General features: G+C 38.1%; 1 protein-coding gene across 2 annotated transcripts in view; it reads right to left on the reverse strand.

The window, feature by feature from the left end:
• The window catches only part of rasal1 (RAS protein activator like 1), a 25728-nt gene extending 9315 nt beyond the window's left edge, over positions 1-16413 (reverse strand). Inside the window, exons 1-13 of one of the 2 annotated variants that reach the window (XM_014007188.1) lie at positions 16171-16413; positions 15880-15936; positions 13252-13365; positions 12587-12648; positions 9098-9142; positions 8330-8459; positions 6566-6647; positions 6160-6300; positions 5962-6053; positions 4979-5096; positions 4673-4826; positions 3089-3153; positions 404-516 (exon numbers count right to left, since the gene is read on the reverse strand). In XM_014007188.1, coding sequence (XP_013862642.1) covers positions 404-516; positions 3089-3153; positions 4673-4826; positions 4979-5096; positions 5962-6053; positions 6160-6300; positions 6566-6647; positions 8330-8459; positions 9098-9142; positions 12587-12648; positions 13252-13365; positions 15880-15936; positions 16171-16235 — 1238 coding nt within the window. In that variant the 5' untranslated portion in view covers positions 16236-16413. The remainder of the gene's footprint in view (positions 1-403; positions 517-3088; positions 3154-4672; positions 4827-4978; positions 5097-5961; positions 6054-6159; positions 6301-6565; positions 6648-8329; positions 8460-9097; positions 9143-12586; positions 12649-13251; positions 13366-15879; positions 15937-16170) is intronic. The other variant, XM_014007190.1, reaches the window with a different exon arrangement.
• Positions 16414-18847: the final 2434 nt, after the last annotated feature.

Below are 18847 nucleotides of genomic sequence, written 5' to 3' on the forward strand. Positions count from 1 at the left end.
TATATATATATATTTAGAGGGAGGAGTGAAGAAAAATAGAATTAAAATTGGCATATCTGCTACAGACGCAGGAGCTGTTCAATTGTGGATCTCTCTCCATGTCAAGGATAGACAGACATCTCAGGGGGCTCAGAGCAGTTGCCAAGCAACAACTCCCTCCTTTTTTAATTTATTATTTTTACTGTTTATTTTCACACATTCATATCTTTCTACCAGTCTTCTTAATTTGACCATTTAAAAACACATGCATTGTGAATTGTACACAGCAAAAGAATAATGATCATTTAGGGTCGTAGATTTTTTTTCCCCCATCATAACACAAGAACAAAGCAGTTTTGAATTATTTCTGTTCCAAGAATGTGGTTTTGCCATATGGTATTTTAATGTTTTCAGTTTGTTTTACCTTGTGCGGTTCAGGTCAATTTTACTCGGGTCCAGCTCAATGTACTTCTTCTCATCAAAGATGCGATTGATGATGGGTTTCAACACGTCATGCAGATACAGCATGCCAACCGCCTGACAGCAAAACAGGACCATTTACTGTAGGCATCTCATTAATAACTGTGGTGCAAGGTCTGGGTTAAAAATATGAAAATCAACTAAACTCACTGACCAAATCAATCAATCAATCAATTAATTAAAAAACAGCTTGTCATGGACAAATTAGTGCACATGCAGATCTGCTAGGAGTCTGTTAATGATTTGGTTTGCAGGTAGTTGGCACACCTAGAACAGTCACCAGAAGCAGGTCCACTGCAGAGGGCACAGGTGGTGACATCACAAGTCAGTGGATAGTGTTATCATGTAATCGGCAGATTATCTGACAGTCGGTCAAAACAAAAAGTGACGGTCTGACAGAGGATGTCTCATAGATACTTTATCATCTGTATTTGAATGGGTTTGATGGTGAACATAGCTGGTGGTGGTGGATCATGTTTGGTGATAAACTTTAGGTCGTATTCACACCAGGGAAGTCCTTTGCTTTGCTTGTTTGGTCCGGACCAAAAGTGGACTTTAGTTTTTTAGTTTGGTGTGGTTTGCATTCACATTGTGCTTTTTTTGCAAACTAACTATAACTTGTAAACAAAGCCACAAGGGTAATGATCATTGCTCCCACTGGACAGAAAGGACGGGGGCGGGACTGAGCCACAGATCCAGAAAAAAACATGAATGTTCTGTGTGCTGCAGTTCTGATGTGCACATTTATGCTGATAGTACAACTGCAATAGCATTTAAAATGTCAAAAGCAGCTGATTTAATGGTGGTTTTGTGATGATATTTAAATTTTGGAGCGACGTCAGTAAATGTGTCCCACAACCCAAAGGAGACGAGGTGTTCTGCGTGTTCTGACCCACAACATGCTGCCAGCAGAGCTGCTAACAGGAGACAACAAAACAGGTATGATTTTAGTTTATTTAGCTCAGTAATGGTGGCCTGTGAAGTCCAAAAAGGTGCATGATTTATGTAGTTGGTTCAGTTCAAGTCCGGTCTGTGTTCACACCAGAAGTGAACCGCATCAGAGTTTGTTTGGAAGTGAACCAAGACCACCTCAAAAAGCGGGTCTCAGTCCAGTTGTTTGATCCACACCAGAGTTCACATGAGTGTTTTCACACCTGCACCAAAAGTCTGGACCAACGCTGGAAACAAACTCTGGTTTATTTAAAACGGAGCAAATGTGTCAGGTGTGAATACGACCTTAGTTCTCCGTTACCAAGGATGACCACAGAGAGGGGACCAGTTCTGCCAATGTTGGAGAGACGCAGAGTTTCTTCTGGCTTCATTATGTGGGGAGCCATAAGACTCCAGGACATGTCTGGTCATGTTCCTAAAGACCTTGATGGAACAGTACCAGCGACATCTTCAGTCCAGTGTTGCCAACTTAGCGACTTTGTCACTAGATCTAGCGACTTTTTAGACCGCTTCAGCGACTTTTTGGGATAAAAAGTCGCTAGATTTGTCGGACAAATCTAGTGACTTTTTTCCTTTCCTCCTCCTTTCCTCCACAAGCAGCGAGCGTGGAGGTGAACCCCTCCCGCTTCCTAAAGCCGTCCGACTCACTGAAGCCTCTTGCAGCACCCCCCACCCCTACCCCCACCCTCGGCTGAAGTTAGATGAGAGTAGACCGCTGCAAATGAATCACGCATGCGCAAAGCTGTCACTGCTTCTATGTGGTTTACAAAGCGGGATGTAATATTTATTGTTATGTTTTACTCCGGTACTGTCTCTCTAAACTAAATCTCTGGACCCAGCTGTGTTTGACTCTCAGATCAGTCACTGCTTCACCTCTTCCTCCCTGTGCCTCGTGACATCGAACTGTCTGCAGATTAAATTTAAGATTCCCACAAATTTAATATATGTGGGTCTAAGCATTGAAGTGATAAAATTATTTTTATTTCATTAAGTTTAATTGCAGTTCTAAACATATTTAGTGTTTTTATTCACTTTTTTTCTCGTCATCATCTCTCCTATAGCTCAGATCACAGCTATTGGCAAACGTCCAACTATGCAAATTAAGTGATGATGTTATCTAGCGACTTCTAGTGACTTTTAGGACAGCCAATAGGGACTTTTCTTGCTCAGGAGTTGGCAACACTGCTTCAGTCCATATGGCTTATTCCTCCGGAGTCAGCACCCCAGTACAGTCTTATGGACTGCCTGCATCATGTTTAGATCTTCCTGTGACCAGACAGGGTATCCAATCAAATGAGACATAAACTCCAGTGTCAATCACCTGGATCTTGGGGGCCAATTCCAACAGCTGTGGGATAACTTGCATCAGGTGAGGATACGACACCTGAATGAGTCCATTCAGCACTAACTCAATGCTTGTTCTTCGACCTTTAAACACGTGTAATTTCATTACATTTTTACCTCTGTTTTGATTTTTTTAATGAATGAGTGTAAAACCGCTAGTTTCATTGAGCAAACAACATACAGAAAGATGCCGAAGGGTATCTTATTAACTGGGAAGGATTCAGTGTACACAAACACTGACTAACATCTCTGTGACAAATCATGCTTTCTTGATAGAGACAGAAAAAGCAATCACTTACTCTTCCTAGGAAAAATAACAGATATTTCAACGCACCTTCATGAACTGTTCCATGGCCTTGGAGGCAAGTGAGTTGGAGCGAAATAAAGTGTTTGGATCAGCTATAAGAGCAAAACAGAAAAAAGGGAACATCATAATGATAGCAAAGGCAATATTTTTAAAAATGCAGCAACTCAGAATTAGACAAGCATAGATGATTGTATAAAGGTATAAGAATTAAAAAAATCTCATTGCTCAAAAAATCACATTATGAATTCAAACCATTAAAAGATAGTTTTAGCCAGCTTTGTGTATCATAAACTATAAATAATATCCTGTAATTTTTAATGTATCTGCTAAAAAAACAAATATAAAAAAAACATTTATCTTTTGATTAGAGACAAAAATGAGGGGAAAAAAATTCCAGCACTGAATTAACAGCCAGATTAATTAGTATTCATAAAAGTCTCATCAGAAACATAATAACTGATTAAAACTTCAGAGAATAAATCAATGTGTCAGTGAGCAGGAAACTACTCATCAGTGGGAAGTCTTTTTATATATTTATATATATTATATTATGTAGTTTGATGCATTTTTATCAACTAAGACACAATAATATCAACTTGCATCCTTCCAAACAGTGGAAATAAAACATCTCTGGTGAGAGGACTGACTAAAAGATGGCAGGTCTGTTTTCATTGCCGCACACTGGCTGTATAATACATTTTTCTTGTTTTGCCCTCAGTGCCTAACTTTAATGTCTGGCTGCTCGCAGCATCTATTCCTGATCAAGCAGTTACCATTTGGATCATGTGGAGTTGCTATGGAAACTTGGGCACTATGCTTATTATCTCAAACTCCACCAACAGAGCCCAAAGACCAGAGCGCAACTCCGTGTGAATTATCTTGAGGCTATGGTGGGGAGGCAAAATAAAAAGAGAAATAAATAAATAAACCACGACTAATCCAGACCATGGAGAAGCCATGAAAAGAGTGTCGAGGCGAGTAAACAACTGGAATCAGGGTGGTAAATATAGAGCTACTGGGCTTTTACCGCCCACACACAGACCATAACTGTGCTGTTCCGAGACTTTAATGTCAGATCAGAGTTAAACTGAAGCAGCCCGTACAAAATGAAATGAAAAAGTGCGCGTGTGTCTATCCGTTACCAAAATATCTCATGAACCACTGTGAAAATTTTAAATAAACTTCCAGAAAGTAATCGATGGTACAACTACTGAGTACAGCACTCTAATTCAAAATGACTGGCACATTAGATACACCAAAACAGTTATATCTTAGCTATTGAGCTCAAATTTGATGTGGTAGATGAGTAAACACATATTTTCAGGATGACATCTCGCAGCATAGAAAGGAATTATACTTTATGATTTCAATCCCAGTTTGGCCAAAATGGCTACATATCTGTCATTTCTCAACAAAAGATTATCTTAAACTGCTGAAATTCTGACATGAACAGCAGTGGGAAATGCCTGTTATAATCAGCTTTAGCATATTCAACACATCAAATTAAATGTTAAATATCTAAATTACTATCAGACCATGTAACCAATTTGAAATATTCCACGGCAGCTCAGACAAACACTTATTTCCAACCCGTTTGTCCCATATTCTTACTGGTGTGGTTGACCTCCCGGGTGTTAAGGTAATCAAGGAATGGCACCACAAGGCCTTGTCCCAAGTAGATCTTCACCAGAGTCATGGCAACATCCTGTCTGCTCTCTACTGTGGTCACATCCTCCAGCATGGTCAGGGCGCTGTTGTCCTCCACCTGTGGACAGGAGAGGACTCGGGGTCATGGAGCTGCGAACTGCAGTGTTTGTGGAAAGCAGATGGAAGGAAACGGAATGCATGGAGCGGTCTCTCGACATGATGATGGTGCACAAATGGACATCCGTAGTGAGGACGAGCTGCAATGCTGACCTCTGCGGGGGAGATTACCGACTCGACCAGAAGGTCAGTGAGGGGCTGGTAGTACATGGACGGCAAAATCCGATCCTCCACCAAACGGACCTTCAGACGCAGCGCTCCCAGCTTCCCACTGGAGACAAATCAAACAGGCAAATGGAGATTTACAGATTTCAAATGAGATCCTTTGAAAAATAGCTTAAAGGGGACAGATCATGTAAAATCCAGGGTTTTTTTAGCCATTAAATGCATTTTGTGGAGTGCAGAAAAGTTTAATTTAGTTTCTCCTGGTGCTGCGTAGATGTTCTTTTTAGGTCCTATTTTCCAACCCGTTCAGTGTTCTGTTTTCTATAATGCTTTCTGAATTATTACATCACAGAATTTGCAACAACACTTGCAACAATGATTTAAATGTGGAAAAATAAAAGGATTTCAAAGCATATGTCTACTTTAAACAACAAAAAGTAAGTCATGTGCATTATTTTAGTAAACTTGTTCGACTAAGTTCACACAAGCGTTTTATTATTCAGTCAGCAGAGATAACATTTTCCTAAAACTCGATGCCTTGTAATCGATTAAACTGTTAAAAGATTTTGGTCACACTCCCCTCTCTTTTCTAATGAAGGCATACATTTTATCCTCTTGTTTACTATTCTTCTGTGTGCTCCCGTCTGTAACTCCTCTAAATCATGACTCTTTTCTTAATAAGCCTGTAAGATGGTCCTTACTTTGACACCATCTTTTTGCAGTTCATCCAGCCCTTTGTTCTAAAATTATCTGCAGAAACAGATGCTGTCAGTGACCTGGTGCTACACCTGTGAATCTTCATTTAAATGCATGAAAGAGAGGGTGAAGGTGAGTAACCATGTTTTTGTTACGTACATCTAAAAAACACACAGCGACTACATTGTGTTTGAGATTATAATGAGCAAAATACGTGTACAAGTCAAGTGTCCAAAGACCAAACACTGCACAAATGAACACACCCTAATTCTCACCTGGAGTCAACCTCATTGTTCCCCAAGGGCAGTAAGCGAAACCAGCCCTCCAACAGAGGCGTCTTGTGCAAATAAGCAAAAGGGATTTCCACCTGTTCGCAGAAAGAGCAAACAAGAACACTGCATCAGTCAAAAACAAAACAACTGTTGGTTTGTGTTGAGAAATATGGTGTGAGAGGAAAACTGTAAACTCTTGACCTTTCCCAGAAAGTCGTTTTTGCCCACCATGTCCCAGTCCCAGACCTCCACGGTAACAGCACCCTGCTCACGTAGCTCCTCTGCATCCAACTCCATCTCTAATGTCTCTCCCCAGTGAGGGAAACGAGTCTTCTTTATAATCTGCAATTAAGAAGTTAAAAAACACAAAAATTCCAACAACTGGTTATCAAACTTTAGCCACATACAGTCAAAAATCTAAAGTCCTCTGTGACATGTCTGGCATGTTTCTAAAACAACCCCCTCCCAAAAAAAGCATCAAAATAGTTTTTCGCAACAAATCCAAAATCTAAAGGAGGTAAAACCTTTTGAGTACTCCTTTGCACACACTAGCCCCGCCCCCCAATGTTACTCCTGTCTGTAGCAACTAAATGTTTAGAAAACTCACCGAAGTTTCTGCGCTGTGGTTATTGAAAAGAACTCGTGCGAATGGATCCGATGTTCCGGAAATGTCTCTGGGAGCCACGTCTCTGTGAAGATCATCGGATAAACAACAGCGTCAAGAGTCAATTTAAATAAGTTTGACAAACTTCACTTTTCTGTTCTGCAAATCAAAGTAGTTTGTGTAGTAGATTTGGGAAAATGTAGCAACTCATTAGCAATCTGTGTTTTGTTTATTTCAAACTTCGTTCACAGTCTTCTGAGCTCGGTTGAAAATCTAAGTGTCGAGCCCTGATTGACAAACTAATTAGTGCCCTAAGTGAGACTGAGAGCTCAGAGCCTGGGACCCACAGATGGGGTGCTGCGTGGTGTGACTGTGGCAGTGTGACTCAGAGGATGCTGTGGGGGCCTGAGGGGTGATGATGAGAAGATCTCAGCTCAGAAGTAGTGATGGTGCAGCAGAGAGCACGGCCACAAAAATGTCACTTCAGTATAACATAACTATAGAGGACCGAATCTGACATAATTAGAAATAAAAGCAGAAATATATAAATGGACCAATTAAATAAAAAAGAGAACATTACTTCATGTTTTATAATTTAATTGACCTTCATATTTATTTTTCCAACTTAGTTCTAATAAATTATATATTTTAGAACATAATTTAAGTTTTACTGTTTTTAAAAATATATTTATATTTTTCCTTTTACTTGTAAATGCATTTGTGTCTATATTTTTAAATATAATTTTTCCCACAAGTCTTTTTATTTCCGTGTGTTTTTACATTTTTCTATCTCCTGTATTTGCATTTCCTTATTCATTTCTGCGTCATTATGCAAATAAAGTGGGCGGTCCTTCTTGGTTAAGCTCCTCACCTATTGGTCAACAGACAGGAAGGAGTAGGATCCATGTGCAGATTTAATTTGCATGCTTGTGCTTCCTCAGTTTAGCCTAAAGTTTAAAGTTTAGATTAAAACAAAGATGCAGGTAACTGTTTTCCTTCTTGCCTTTGCTTTTAACTAAACCTAAACTAAACAGAAAATTTTAATTATGTGGTAAAATATATAATTTATTTGAACTAAGCTAGAAAAATGAATATAAAGGCCAGTTAAATTATAGAACATGAAATAAAGTTCTTTTTTATTTTAATTGGTCCTTTTTAAGAGTATTTATTTATTGGTCCATTTATATATTTCTGCTTTTATTTTTAATTATGTCAGATTCGGTCCTCCATACATAACCGATAGATGCACCAAGCAATGAGGTGACTTGGAAAAACCCTCCGTCCATCTGTCCATCTGGTGAGCTGAATAAGTTTAGAAATAAATAAGTGAGGTACTGACTTCCAGTTTGGTGTGTGGCTGCATCCAGGTGTAGGAAAGGTCCCTACCAAAAAAAAAACTTGCCATGTCAAAATTCTAGTTTTTATATTGCTTTAAAGTACAGTTTCCTCAAAAGATTAGTGTGGCCAATGATATGGCTGAAGATTAATCTATGGTGGTGGATATATTTGCTTCCTCTGTTCACTATGATTCATCACTCTGCGTTGCCTCAAATGAGAAAATAAGAAATAAAAATTACACGTTTTCCTTATACACAGTTATTCCAATATACTTGAATATTTTGCACTAAAAACACTGAAGTTCACTCGCATTCCCTGTTCATTTCCAGTTTAGAAAAAAAAACACTCCTCTCGAAAACTACAAACATAAGGGGGACATCAAAATGTGTTTACCACTACTTCACAGAAGCGAGTAGTTTTTCTTTTTACCTGGCTTCAATGACTTGACAACGCAGCGTGCTCTTTTTGGCGTCTTTCAGAAGCTCCAGACTCAGGTGGATCTCTCCTTGGACTTCTTCATCAGGATCAACCCTCATCAGGTTCAGCCAACTATCAATCCCTGACCAGACCACAGACAGAGAAGCTGTTTGTTACAGCGATGAGAAAAGAAAAAAACAGGCACAAGGACAAGAGGTGCCAAAATATTTGTTCAAGCTGTTCATTTATATTGTAGCAAGTTTTTTCAATCAGATGTACTCTAAATGTAAGAAATACATAACATACTAATACTTAATGACAAGTCGTGAGCAAAACAACTTGTATATCAACAGCTAGAAACAACTTGGTGGACTTTAAATATTCACTGATGTTGTGAGGTTTTACTTCAAATAGATTTTAGTTTTTTAACACAGCTAAAACAAAAATACAGAATTTTTGGGGGAGAGAGTGGGGGAGTTCAAGGTAGTCAAGGTAAAGTCATGCACAGTTATTATTGAAACTAGCATTTCTTCAAAGAATGCATATCTTCCATTTCCTTAAATGTCAAAATTGATCTTGTGTGATCTGTTAGTACTCAGACTGTGTGATGTGGATGACTATCAGCTACAACCACACCAAAATTTAGCTCAATATCTGTAAAACAGACTGTGTTATAGACATTTGTATGTTTGTTAACGTCTATTAATTGTGTCATCCATCTTTAATTGGGTTGCCTCCAAACATGAATCAGTTCTAGATGTGCATCCAATGATTACTTACTGAAAGTTTCATTCAAATGCATCCACTGGTTCATAAGATATTTTGCTAACAGACAGACAAACCACAAACACACACAGTCAGTTACACAATAAATGCATATTGATGAACACTCATTTTTAAACTGATTTCAAAAAGTGTTGGGTCTCTAACACGATGCTGTCAGTTTTTCAGCATCTGTTTGACAGTTTGAGACAAACTGCTGTTTTATACAGCTTTGAATTTTAATCCCTTCCTTCCAGCTTTTCTTTTTTCACTTTCAATAACTATTTCAAAAATGTAAATAACCCTGTTGTAACTTGTTTAACAAGTAAAGATAAGTATCAGGACTTTTTAGCTTGTTTGTTAATTATTTTTGTTTGTTTTGTTTTTTGTGGTTGTTCTGTGAGAAAACAGTCTTGTCTGACCAGAAGAGCAGACAGAAAACACTGTTCTTTCACAAATTTGGATCTGGCATACGGAGTCCCATCAAAACTTTGCATTTCTTTTTTTACTCATGAAGCTTTCATCTAATTTTACTCTGAAACAAAGAAAACTGTTTTTGACAAAATTGTCAAGTCAGCTACATAGTAAAAATAGATACAAATAGCTACATCATGCTAAAAAACTCGTCTTTTTTACTGCAAGTCTCCTTCACTTTTACAAAAAAAACACTGAAAATAAAGTCATTCAACTTTAAATTTCCCATTAAATTAGGTTATTGTACTCTTTTATAAAAAGCCTACCTTATAGGTGCTACTTGACTTTAAGCTCTACAGGAAATATGTTAAACATTAGTAGAAGCATGTGTACATGTACACACACACACACTCTACATCATAAGCACTGTTATCTGTGGTCAAATTACTAACATATTGAAGTTCCCCTTGTCTGTCTTCGGTTAGGGTTTGCCTTATTTTTGCTGTTTTTATTTTTTGAATCAAGTTAACTAGTTTATGTTTCTTTAAACTAAATGAAAACTTATCTGGTCTTCCTGCCTGTTTATGGTGTATTTTGTTGTTTCCTTTTAATGTGGAACAACAATTTTTGGGTAAATATTGTATTTTTTAAATGCTGCAGGTTAAAATCTACAAAAATACTTTAGTCACTATAGCTGAAATTGAACCGATAATATAAATTGTCCTTGCCAGTTTGTTTCTTTGATATAAATATAAATATTTACATTTCCCTCTACACTGTATGTTATGATGGAGATTTGGAAATTCTGATCATCTGATTTAACTGATCAAATGGCAGATTTTATAGTTATCAGGAGTCTTTTTAGTTGGTTGTTGGGAAAAAAAGGAAAAAAAAAAGAACAAGATCGGTTGCCAAACATGCAGGTCAATACGCTCATCAAATCAAAAGTGTTCTCATTTTAAGGTTTTCTTTCACTTCGGTGCAATAATCAGAATTTTATGGAGGTCAGAGGAACAATCTATGTGCTCGAATTAAATTATTTCTATATTTCCCTTAAAAAGGAGACATATCATGCTATTAAATCCTCTCACATTTAATCCTTCAGTTGCGGTCTACCATACATGTCAACCCCTTCGGACGTTTACCTGCATCTTGACCTTCACAAATCTGTGGTACAAAAAAAATCTGAAATGCAACGGGAGTGAATTGTAATTGTTAGCGGACAGCTGGCCATGGGTAAAGACAGAACGTGGGATGGAGATAACAGCACCTGCAGTGCAGAGGAGCAGGGGAAGGAGAATGGGGAGAGGAGGTAACTTATTTCTAATGGCAAAATGGGGGAAAATCTGTGTAATTTACAGATAATTCATACAACTTGACATATATAGTCTGTATAAAGTGGAACTGTGGTGCTTTGGTCTGAATTCCTCCTCGCCCCCTCTATCACCCCTCTCTAAGGGCTGTCTCAGATCAACAACGTTTTGATGCTGACTCTTTAAATACACATGAGGCGCTTCACACCCCGCACCCCTCCAGCTTCCAGAAGGTCTATTCCAGTTTGAGAGATGGGAGTACAACTATATAGTGCCACAGAAACTTTTTATTTACAACTAAGGAAAATGTGTCTATCCAGCCTTACATGTTGGAGCCAGAGGAGAATGAGGAAGGTGAAATTGTAAGTACTAAGTCCAGACGTTCTTTAATAGTTTTGTCGCAAATACCATGATGTAACAGTTCAGAAAACTTCATAGAAAATATAGAAAACTGAACAGGCTGAAAACTAGGACCCAAAGAGAAAATAAAGATATCTATACAGCACCAGGAGAGACTAAATTCAAAATGTCTGCCCTCCTAGAGACTCAAAGTACCCAACAAAATATCTAACAGCTAAATACATGGACTTTGCTTGTTATGTCACCTTTAAGGGAAAAAAATATTGTAATTGGTTGTCCTCTGTAGCCTCGTAGACGTTTTGGTGTTACATGTTCATTTCTTCATTTTGACATTTTATTGCTGCTTATACTGCATTTATTTATTTATTTTTCTCCAGCATAATGATGGCCTCAAATTTCATCAATACCTCTCTGGACAAAGTGTTGAAATTTTGAAATCAGCCAGACTTTTCACATCTTTTTAAATTTGCAGTAACATTATAGAGGGAGAAAGGCCAGAGCTGAACACCTCCAAAGTGTCCAGTTTCTTTAAAACTTGTGAAAATCAAAGATTTTTTTTTTAAATGTGTCTAAATGGTTAATGCAGCTTTTTCTTATGCACACCCACGAGTTTAAAGGGTGAAGGCTGGAACTTTACTGACATTTTGAAATTTTGTCGCAGATTTATCATAGTGTTAAACGGAGACAAATCTGCAGCAGCAGAAATCATGCTGGACCTGAATGCGGTCCTGAATACTTTGAGCAGTACACAAGCTGTGTTCAAATTGTACCTCACTTGTTCAAAAGCATCAAACAAAAGGGAAAGTATAAAGTCAAGGCCAGCCTGTGAGAAAAATAAATAAATCTGCGAGGGAGTAAGTGACTCACTGCCACCACGTAGTCATGAATCACTAAAGTGAAGGCCACGCCAGGTGGCTTTCACCAGAGACGTATCTGTATGCAGCAAACACACCGTGATGAACTCTTGCAGCATTTCAATAAAACTGCTGCACCACCAGAACATATTTTACACGCCATATGTCTGGCTGAGATGCCGCAGAAGGTGCTACAGTCGACTCCGAGTAAACAGAGTGACTTTGAAAACTAAGCTTTCCGCGAGAGAAGACGTTCGTTTTACGGTTTGAGGCTGATTGAAATGCATTGGCTGGCCTCCTGGTTTATGATGCACAATGAATAATCCCAGGACTTATTCAGACGAGGAGCACCATCACAATTACATTCACCAGTGATTCTGTGGAAAGCGGCGCTCGGAAATAAAAAGGATTAATAAATACGGGCAAATTAAATTAAAAGTGAGGAAGAACAGTAATAAACATTCCCAGACTAAAACCAGCCTGGAAACAGCTGTATGTTTAACCTCTGAGCTCAGGTCATAAAAACAACCAGTTATAAACTAAGGCTGATTTGATATCAGTCATACCTTTAGCCTGAGATCCGATTTCTTCTTTGTTCAGTGTAATTTTTCCAATAACATCATCATGCCTGTGAAGAATAACAGGGAGATTATTAAATAAAACCTGCTGAAAATTTGATCAAATCTGGTGAGAAATGATTCGACTGGTAGTCATAAGGAGAAGAGGAAAACAACCTTAGATTGACTTGTTGATCCAGGCTGACCTTCTGCCTCGTGCTGTTTGTTTATACAAAGCTTGGATAACCTTTTGTCCCCAGAACATTTCAGCTGAGCATGGGGTTTTAACCCAAATTTATCAATTTGTGAGCTAAGTTAAACATTGAGGTCTATAAATTAAAGTCAGGCACTGACAAATTAAAGTAACGGCTGAGACAGAATTATTTAAAAATTGCACTGGATGGCCTTGTGACCTGGCCAGTGTACTGATGGAGGTAAAACCCTGCTCCCTGAAACCATGAACATGATTAAATGGGTACAGAAAATGGATGGATGGATGGATGGATGGATGGGTGGGTGGATGGATGGATGGATGGATGGATGGATGGGTAGACAGATGGATGGATGGATGGATGGATGGGTGGGTGGATGGATGGATGGATGGATGGATGGATGGATGGATGGATGGATNGGATGGATGGATGGATGGATGGATGGATGGATGGATGGATTACCCAATTGTGTCTTCATCCATGACAAGAAAGGAGATTGAATGGAACCCCATCGGGAGGTGCAGTGTGTACTCTTCACCCCAGAAAGGATTGAGGTTCTTCCACATGGTGGCTGTCCTGAAAATACAGGGTTGGCAGGTTCTTTAGGCAGAATTTCACACAGCTCCTTTTAATAAACAGATAAATTAAAGTTTTTACAGATCGTAATGCTCATGCACAGCACCACATGTCCTAGTCCATTCACAGCAATTCCTGTAATTCAGGACGGAGTTCAACTCCAGTCTTGTTGTCCTTTACACCTGCTTTTATGTGCAATCCTACTTATTAATTTGTGTTATTGGTATTTTATGTTGTGGTAACAAAAGGTCCTCAACGTGCAATGTTGACGGATGTTAGAATGACTGCAGAGCACAGCTGAAGGACAGTTTAGCCAGTGTATTTCAACGACCCGGAAAGATGAATATTTCTAGACAACACATCGCAAAATGCTACTGAGCATGCACACGAGTAACTGTAAAAAGGTCTGTAGTGTGTGTTTGTGTGTGTGTTGGGGGGGGGGGGGGGGTCTATTGTCTGATCATAATCATACAACAACTACTAAGAATAGGAGGTTTTCTGGAGGATCATAACAATAAAAGATTTTAACATCCATGTCTGCTTTAAATAAATGTAGGTGACTGAAGTTAGAAGAAGTTAAAGGAAAAATATGAGTCAGTTGTTTGCAATCAAATGAAATAAGATGTTTAGTTTACTGTTTTTACTCATTCTTTTCCTACAAGGTTTTAAAAAATTTGCATTGCCTTAATAGTGGAAATGTCTGATGAGTTCAGAGAGAGAGGTTTTTGATGCTCATCAGGACAGAAACTGCAACAGTTTTTTTTCTAATATGTGACCATCACATTGAAACGAGGATTAGGTCCAAACGTGGTATATGGAGAAATAGGCAAATGTAGTTTTGACTAAAATGTTAACAAAAATTGCATTTTGACAAAATCACTGTAGGATTTGAATGAACTGTCTGAACTATGATCATAAAACAAACTTTTGATGCACTTTTTTGACCAGTAGCAACAAAAAAAAACTGATTTTGAGGAAAAACGCCTTAAAATTTTGAGATTTTCCCTGTCAGGTAGCAAAGTTTTGGTTCTTTTTAGCTGGGAAATCTCCATATTCAAATATAATTTGAGGTTTCCTCTTTATAAGAACATCAAAAATTCCTCATTAAATGGACATAAAATTAGGATTCAGACTAAATATTTATGTATTATTGTAACCAACAAGACAAAGTAAGGTGTACATATTGATTTAATTATGATATCAGAATGATCCAGGTATCAAAATNGACTAAATATTTATGTATTATTGTAACCAACAAGACAAAGTAAGGTGTACATATTGATTTAATTATGATATCAGAATGATCCAGGTATCAAAATGTAGCTTTTAAAGCCAAGAATCTGAAAATGTAATNAGGTCATTTTGACCAAATTTGACTTAATCCTCATTTCGATATGATGGCTCACATATGAGAACTCTGGCAGCAATAATGCACACGATTGCCCTGCGGGGAGAATCTATCACAAATAAAAGAAAATTAGTTTTGGTTTAGAGAAGAGCAAAGTTTGGAGAAAGTGAAAACAATATCCAGATATTTTTGTGAAGCATGGCAGTAGCATCATGGTTTCACTTCATCTAGACAAGGATGGCTTTTAAAAACCGATAAAACAAACTCTGCATTATACAAGTTAAAATTGCAAGGACTGAGTCGGTGAATGAGAGTCACAAACTGAATGTCAAGAGAAAATGAATCACCAAAACAACAACAACCCAAAGCATCAGTTCGATAAACTAAAGATTTAATGGAGATTAAAGCTGGTGTTTTGGAACAAACATCTAAGTCCTGATTTTAAAAGTTGTTTCAGTGCTATCAAGACTAGAGGACTGATAATTTACTGAAACTTAAACAAGCAAACGTTTGAAGCAAACAGTAACAAATCAGTTTTCTCGTGAAATAAATGTATATTGTTTACTTTGAGAACAAATCTGAACAGTTTACAAACTGACACTTTAACAAAATACCTGTCAGAAATCAGGAACACAAGGTTGATAGCATCAGCACAATGGATACAGTTTGAAGTGTACCCTTACTTCCCACCACCATGAACATCACACTCAAGTCAGTTGGCCAATAACACTACAAGTGCAAGATAATTAGCGCAAGTGCCTGCAGTGAATCATTGTGCCGTTTTCATCACACCAGATGGAACAAAAGCCACTCAACACACCCCATTCCCTCACTCAGTTATTTCATTTATTCTAATTTAACTCAGTTTAAACCAACGTCTGACAGGTGTATTCCCCTCTCAGCTCCCAGCATCCTCCTCTCTTACAGGTGGCTCCTGCAATAATTAATGCATCCTCTCCATGGTTACCTAAGGGGTGTTTAAAGGCCAGACCAGTATCAGGTTCTCTGTGTTGGAGGGGCCACGCTGCTGGCATCTAAACACACGTCTACTACATGTGTGTGTGAAAAATAAGAGCTTAGAAACTGCGAAATGCTCAAACCACATCTGGACATTTTTAGTTGGGATAATCCAGCTGTGGGTGGAGGGTTTATTAAAGAGAACTCACCTGGCCACAACTTCATTGTCAACTTTTACAATGCAGTAAGGGTCACTGGTTCCCGATCTTAAAAGAAAAAAACAACACAGAATAAGCCATTTTATTCATTTTTTTATTTATCTAATATTTTAACATGTTAGTTCCATATCAATGAAATAAAGACCTGTCATTTCTTTAAGCTATTTTAGAAGACAAAACTGAATTTTGCTCCCTTCCCCCCCTCTAACATGACAACTATCAATGAATCAATCAGATAAGATGAGCGCAGAGGCGCGTGCCATTCATTCAGGAATTACTCACACGTCTTTGGCTGGTAGGTTCCTGCCTTCGACTATTCGAAAGTACAGAGATGTGTTTTTGGCCATCTTCGTTCGACGGATTTATTTATCCAAAAAAATTTTCCCTATGTGGCCATGCGTGCCCTTATAAATAGCGTCCTTCTCCTCCGAAAGTGAGTTTTCTTCGTTTCATGACACCTTCACGGCTCGTGACGGCGGCGCTCTGCCCACCAGTAGCGCGCGACACGAGCGCGCAGCCTCGGTCAGTTGAGCGGGTTAAACCAAAAACCCACAGTCTGCAGGGTTAAACACAGAAACAGCCTCTGTCGTTCTTACTGCTCATTTTAATGTGGATTTAGTAGATGAGAAACGGTTATTTGCAAACCAGATGACAGTGGTTTTCTGATAAACATTTACATTATAGTCTGCTGCAAGCAAATCAGGTCAAGTCTGAACATTCTTTTTATTTTTTTTTTCTAATGCAACTCAGGTCTTTTTAAATGTGTGGTACTAAATCGGATACATATCCGATGTTTTTCAAAACTGCTGCAGTCTGAGGACTTTACGCTCAGTGAACGGGTCGACCTAAGTGTTTAGAATAATAAAACCAACCTCGTGCAGTTTACAACTCCACGTCTTCAGCTAGCACAAGTCCAGTTGCTTCGTCTTTTTTCTTTTAATTTGCCATGTCCTGACTCCTGGATGACAGAGAATCCACAGCAACATACGCAGAGTTGTAAAGTAACTAAGTACAAAACAGGCCTACTTACTGCACTTAAGTAGAATTTTCGGGTATCTGTACTTTACTTGAGTAATTATTTTTCAGCCTACTTTTTACTTCTACTTCTTACATTTTCACAAAGTTGTACTTTCTGCTCAGGGGCGGAGCCAGGGGTGGCCATGGCCACCACAGACAAATCTTTGGCCACCCTGCTGTACACAGCCCTTCCACTGTGAAACAACCTTCAGGGGTGTAATAATCCTCCTGAAAAGTTGGTGTCAGTGTTTAACAGCTTGAAACATCACCAAGCTCAAAGAAGTGACAAAATGTGATTGTTTTCTTTATGTTATCTGACTTATGGTGACAAAAGTTTTTGTTTTTTGTCATCATAACACAGTGTCATTTTCTGTTATGAAGGCTGCATGATGCTCTGTCCCTTTTGGTTATGAATAGACTTATGACTAAATCAGAAAAAGTGAAATGCCTCTTTAAATTCACTGTTGGTGAGTATCAACATTGCACCTGTTCATTGGGTAAAGTTATTACTACTAGTTTTATACATGCAGTTGAAGGTCATCATTATAGGGCACAATGATGTGTAACAATTAAAAATAAATCAACAAACAATATAAAAGTAAAAAGCAACCCTAAAGTCATTAGATATGATAAATTGTGACACATTAATTAACCTTATCTCAGCTGTAGCAGTGAGTTTAAAAACAGGATAATGAAACTAGTTTAATGAAGAATCTGTCTCTGAAGTAATTATTAAATCAAGTGTTTATTTATGTAGGTAAAAGTATGTTAAACAACCTGGTAAAATACACCAGAATGCAGGAAATCGCATCTATTTCATTCAAAATTTTCTGGGGGAGGACCCCCAGACCCCCCAACAGTGTGTCCCCCACTTTTAAAATGGTTCTGACGCCCATGTTTTTAAGGCAGTCACTGCCTGTATAAGGACATAAGGAAATGAACAATACACAAAGATTTGCAGAAACTTTCAAGTAAAAAAATGATGTAATTGTCCTGGCCTGGCCGCCCCTGTGTGAGTAGTGGTCCCCATGTGGCCACCCCTGAGAAAAATGTCTGGCTCTGCCACTGTTCTCCTTACAAAGCTAGAAGTAGAAAGTCGTTACTTTTACTTAATATTTGCTTGATTTTATTCCAGCTTATAAAAAATAAATTCTATCCAAACAGTGCCTCCGAGATAGAGTGAATTTAATTGTGGTTGAATGAGAAGTATAAATATATAAAATTCTGATACTGTATTAGTTTGTACACAAACAAATCATGTCACACTCCAGCAGGACTTAATCATTAAAATAAAAGGATTGTCCTTTAGAAGTTGTATTTCATGAATTCTATTATTGCATTGGACCCACAGCCCATCTATCCATCATCCATTTGGGCACCATTGATATGTGTACATAAACAAACAGCTGGGTTAGTTCATCCTAAATTTAACCAATTGTTTATTTTAATACAACAGTCATTTCTGCATTTTTTTATTTTTGGAGAGGTCCTAGTCATTACAGAAAATCTAACTGCTCATTTTAAATCAATACTTTTACTTTTAGTACTTAAATACAAAAAATATCAGATACTTTAATACTTTTACTAAAGTAATATTCCTAAAGGAGACTTTTACTTTTACCAATGTAATTTTTTGGTAAGATACTCGTACTTTTACTCAAGTATCACTTTGTGGTACTTCATATACAACACTGAACATATGATAAATACCCTCAGACTGGATCGATAATAAAGGCATGGGATCGATATTTCAGTTACTTTCACTATCAGAGGCAGAGCACGTCACTCCGGTTCCAAAATACGCGGCTCTGATTGCGTAACGACTTCGAAATCGATCCTTCCTTATGCTGCTGGTCTAGCGTTCATATTTGCGTCTGTAAACGTGTGACTTCACGTCTTTTTCTGTAGGCCTAAGTCTTGCCCATAAATAAAAAGCTACAAC

Source organism: Austrofundulus limnaeus, unplaced genomic scaffold, assembly GCF_001266775.1.
Source record: "Austrofundulus limnaeus strain Quisiro unplaced genomic scaffold, Austrofundulus_limnaeus-1.0 Scaffold40, whole genome shotgun sequence".
Taxonomy (NCBI): domain Eukaryota; kingdom Metazoa; phylum Chordata; class Actinopteri; order Cyprinodontiformes; family Rivulidae; genus Austrofundulus; species Austrofundulus limnaeus.